Consider the following 5,000-nt stretch of genomic DNA (forward strand, 5'->3'; position numbering starts at 1 on the left):
CAAAGTTGGAAGGATTCCTGTAGTAAGCGCCTGGTTAACGAATAAGACAGGGATGGACGGCACAATGTCATGCTGGGACAAAGATTTGGCTCAAGGGCTGTGCAGCACAAATATTCCCCAAGGGTGGGTGGGAGAGAGGGGGATAGAGAGAAAGATAAAGGAATGAGAGAGGGAAAGGGAAGCATATGTAGGGAAAACAGCAAGAGAAAGGGAGGAATAGAGAGACGGGAGAAATACAAAATAAAGGGAGGGATATATAGGAGGAGGGATGGAGAGAAAAAAGGGAGGAATAGAGAAACAGGGAGGGACAGATAGAAGGAGGGATAAAGAGAAAAACAGGAATAGAGAAACAGGGAGGGACAAATAGGAGGGATAGAAAGAAACAGGGAAGGAGGTGGTCTGTGATGACTGGGAATGGGCAAGGCCTATCTGAGAGGAGTCCCCCAGAGATTCAGTTTAACATACAGCTACTTACACACACAGCTCACATTCTTACATTCACACACAAAGTATGCAGCCTCCCATGCACATGGGACTGAACTAAAATGGGTGAATGTTCTGAACACTACAGTTTATCTACACATTAGCTGAAGTGAACTTTGGATTTGTGTCAATAGCATGTAAATACAGTATGTACACACTGTAAACTGTAAGTGTGTGTGTGTGTGTGTTTCACTCGCTCCTCTGCCTGGTGAGGGAGTACAGCTGAGCCGAGGGGGGGGGGGTGATTTATTTATCTAGACTGCATATTTCTCATCCTGCTTGACTCAAACCCCTCACCCCTCTACCGACCCCTTCCTCTGGAAAGAATGCAGTCCTCCCCATACCACAGCACACACACACACACGTCTGAGAGCAGGGAACGGCTAAATCTGTATCTATGCACAGAAGAGAAAGGGAGTGTGTGTGCGCGTGTGTAGTGGATCTTTAGTGAGTTACATAACACATGAGATACTCCCTGAATAGGTGGAAGGGGTCCGAGTTAAGAAACCCAACTCATATATTTCACACGTGTTTGAGTGTTGGCACAGGCCCGTGTGGGTTTCTGACCGTCAATGTCTGGCCACTGCGGGGAGTCTGTCCCACCGGTCAAGAGATCTGCTGGCACAGCCCTCAGGGCGAGCGGCCCCCGCTCCAGTAGTGCTGGCAGGAAACCCCTCAGGCCCCATTAAAAAGGGCTCCGAAGAGCACAATCCTGAACATTTAAATACTATAAGGACTCCCACCCCCACCCCAAGAAACAAGATCATGCCATGAGTGCTGCTGCTTAGACAAAAAACACACACTACCAACAGTTGTTAACATAACCATCATATTTTATTTTCCCGAATCACCATCGTAGTCATCAGCTGTTGACAAGTACATTCCATCTGGCGACAAACACATAAGGCCACTTTCCTTCACACCGATTCAGAATACATACAGACAAAGCAGGAAAGAGAAGAGAGAGGGAGAGAGAGAGTGAGAGAGAGACAGAGAGCAGGACAGAATAAACACTGATTCGAGTTAACATGGTTTAAAACTCACTGGGGTCGCCTCCTATACAAATCTAACGCCACTCGTTCAGGACTGCTGGGATGCCGTCTGCGAAGTGCAGCGCAGTGCGGCGGGCAAAAGGACTTTAGCATAGGCGTCACGTCACACCCTCCCTCCGACAGTTTACAGACAGGATCAGTATTTGTACATAATTCCCTTTCTCTTAGCACCCCCCCCCCTCCCCTCCCAGCCCACTGAACCCAACGTCATTACTCACAGAACTAAAACTTCACACTACGTCTAAACCGCTCACACACACGCGCGCACACGTGCACTCTTCAGTCCTGTAGTGTGTGTAGGAGGGGGAGGGCTCTGTGTGTGTATGTGTGTGTGGTGTGTATGCACAGTGCTGTGCTCAGATGAGGTCGTTGGCGATGCCGGATGCGGTTGTGAGGGCTTCCCCAGCCACGTCCGCCAGGTCATCGGGGACCAGCATCCCGTCGTCGGCAGGGCTCAAGTCCACTTTCAGTCCGGTCACCTGCTGGAGGTTGTCGAGCGGGGAGCTCTCCGCGCACTGCTCCAGCGTGTCCTGGATGCTGTCGGCCGCCTCTGTGGGCAGGGGGAGCTCCTCCTCCGCAGGGGGGCTGGGTACCTCGGGCAGGGCCAGGTCATCTACAGCAGCCAGGACTGGCTCGGGGGTGGGAATGAGCGCTTCTGGAACAGGCTCGGCCATCAGGTCGTCCAGGGCAGAGGCAGGCGCAGGTTCGGGTGCGGCGGGGGCGGGCTCCTCAGACAGAGCCACCAGCGGCTCAGGCTCAGGGCTGGGCTCAGGAACTGGTTTGGGTTCAGGAGCAGCGGGTTTAGGTTCAGGAGCAGCGGGTTCAGGTTCAGGCACAGGTTCTGGATCCGGCTGTGAAACTGCCACAGGCTCTGGTTCTGGAGCGGGCTCTGGAATGGAAACTGGTTCTGGAATGGTGGCTGGTTCTGGTGTGGGCTCTGGAATGGCAGCAGGTTCTGGTTCCGGTTCCGGAGCAGGCTCCTCCTTGGCCTCCTCCTTCACGCTCAGGGCGGCCATCATGGAATCCACCATGCCCATGGCGCTGTCCGAGGCGGTCTTTATGGCGTCGTCCACGGGAGCCTGCAGGGCTGTCGGGAGCTGCTCCGTTGCCGCGCTCACCTGCTCTGTTGCCGCGCTCACCGTCTCCTGAACCGTCTGGCTCACCGACTCCAGGACGCCCGCCAGGGGTCCGGCACTGGCCTCCTCCGAGGCAGCCTCGGGCGCATCCTCTGCAGTTGCCGTCACCTCCTTAGTGGCCTCCTCAGGGGCAGCGCCCTCTGCTGGCGCGGCGGCGGGGTCGGTGGCAGGAGCGCCCTCCGACCCGGCAGTAGATTCACTCTTCCTCCTGCTGAGCTTGCCTCCCATTCTGAGAGAGAGAGAGAGAGAGAGACAGAAGACATAAATCACTTTAGAACTATGGAGGGCATTTTCTAACACTGCTGTGCACATCATTACAGGCAAGAACAGGCTCCAGTGCACCAGCCATGAGGCAGCACATTCTGCACTGATTCTGTCGAGTCATCAGATAGCCCGAGGCACTCACCGAGTGGCCAAGTAAAGAGCCGAGTGCGGGAGATCCACACAAACACACACGGCTCATTTTCCCAGGCTCCGCACTAATACTTTTACACAAAGGGCTATTAACCCGTCAAACGCAGCAGCTACAGAGTAAACACGGTTCTGCCGTTCCTGTTTAGTTTCTGAGGACTGTAGGCCTACCCACGGTGGGAGTTCATTAACAGATACTGGGCTTGCTGCCCATCAGGAAGTTCTTCATTCGCAGGATATTTCATAATTACACTACAGAGAGGGCCTACAGACAACTGACAACAACTTTTCCGTGGTGCATTATCCCTACAATTATCCCATGCAGTTCAACTAGGATATGGTCATGGACAGATGTGAGAACTCTGCAAAGTTTGTAATTTATAAGTGGGCCACGCTGCTGCCAGTGCACGGGAATCGCTCGTTGTGGCGTCCGATTTTAATTTAATATGGAATTTGTGATGACAATAAGTTAAGCGCCCAAAGTGCGCCTCTAGTTTGTCAACCGGTAGTGGTACACATATAGGGATTCTATATATTGGAACATAATGTTCTCCGGTGCAGTGTCACGTGGTCCAGGGTAATGTTGGCTGGTGGGTGGGGAACGCTGCAAAGGCGCACGTGCAAACGGGTAGAAATGGTTAACGGGAGCTAGAATAGAACAGCACGAACAGGCCGTCGAAAGGCGAGAACGAAGCTGCGTAACTACAGTAGAGTTGGCAGGCGGTGATAGTGCGCCGCGTACATTTGATCTTACAAAAAGCTTTGCAAACAAAAGTTAACTTGCAAACCAAGATTTCTAACGACTGACAGATTCAGATATTCGCTTTGTCACATCTAACATTTTACTCTTAAAATTTAAATAGCATTTTCTATACTTCCATTTCAACCAATTATTTTAAATATATATAGGCTACACCAATTTGACGTTATCGCTTACAAACTGCGACGACTTCAACATGGTTTTGTTGCAACCCCTTAATCTTCATAAGCAACCACACCTTCTTCCAGCTGCTGTGCATCTCTTCTATTCACATGGGCACGAAAATCAAACCTAGACTGAAAACACAACTGTTCCACAAGAACAAAGGGTTCTATGGCCACACGCAACCGTATGCACATCCAGCCGAGTCTACTAAATGTTGTAATTGTAGTTTGAAGTATACTATTGCGGCGTGAACATTAAAATAGGGGAAGAGGAGAACAAAGAAGATCTGTGCCCAAGTAAGCTCGTGCGCCCTCCGCCCCTTTTCCCCCAAAGCAGCTCCTACAGCCTCGAGCCCAACCACATTTCATGCCATTTTATTTTAAAAAGCTCTAGGTGACGCACATCATGCAAACGGGGAACAGAAAAAGACAGGACTTCTACCAACCTTTCTTTTGCGGTATATCACCGAGAACGCGAACAGTGGCACGAGATTCGGGGCTCTTTTCTCTCAGCGTGGCACGGATGAACGGACGGACTGCACGAGGGGAGGAAAAACTCCGGGAGTGACAGCTGCGCGCGCCCACTCCTTCCCATTCTTCACAGTAGAGCCGGAGAATGCGCGCGCTTCATAAACACACCCTCCTCCCCTTTGACAACGTCAGCACGAGCATAATCTGCTTCCGATCGATAGCCAATGAGAAGACGAACAGTAATAATTAATCAATTGGGTAATTAGTGAACGCGTGTCTGTTAGCCCTATATCGAAATTGATGTTTTTGCCGGTCCGTGTGGATTTATCTTCTTCCTATAATAATGCATCGCTGCTAGCGGTTCCGCCCACCAAGCCTTGACTTCGAGTTCTGCACTGTCCGACAGGATTACTCATTGTTGTCTGTAAAGTGGCGTCTGCAAACTGGACATGTGGTTTGTGATCTGTGGCACCTTTACAGTTCAGAGACTAGATTGCCAGACTGGCTCTGGTCATGTTATATT

General features: G+C 51.3%; 1 protein-coding gene across 2 annotated transcripts in view; it reads right to left on the bottom strand.

Moving 5' to 3' along the window:
* Positions 1–1,295: 1,295 nt before the first annotated feature.
* Positions 1,296–5,000, bottom strand: part of LOC143104728 (uncharacterized) — a 5,622-nt gene continuing 1,917 nt past the window's right edge. The window contains exons 1-2 of one of the 2 annotated variants that reach the window (XM_076268989.1): positions 4,453–4,608; positions 1,296–2,900 (exon numbers count right to left, since the gene is read on the bottom strand). In XM_076268989.1, coding sequence (XP_076125104.1) covers positions 1,892–2,899 — 1,008 coding nt within the window. In that variant the 5' untranslated portion in view covers position 2,900; positions 4,453–4,608 and the 3' untranslated portion in view covers positions 1,296–1,891. Of the gene's footprint in view, positions 2,901–4,452; positions 4,609–5,000 lie in introns of those variants that run through there. The other variant, XM_076268999.1, reaches the window with a different exon arrangement.

The sequence above is a fragment of the Alosa pseudoharengus genome, unplaced genomic scaffold (assembly GCF_046254945.1).
Source record: "Alosa pseudoharengus isolate Yale_2024_CS ecotype anadromous, Long Island Sound unplaced genomic scaffold, YU_APseudo_1.1 YU_APseudo_1.1_scf_10, whole genome shotgun sequence".
NCBI classification, from domain to species: domain Eukaryota; kingdom Metazoa; phylum Chordata; class Actinopteri; order Clupeiformes; family Clupeidae; genus Alosa; species Alosa pseudoharengus.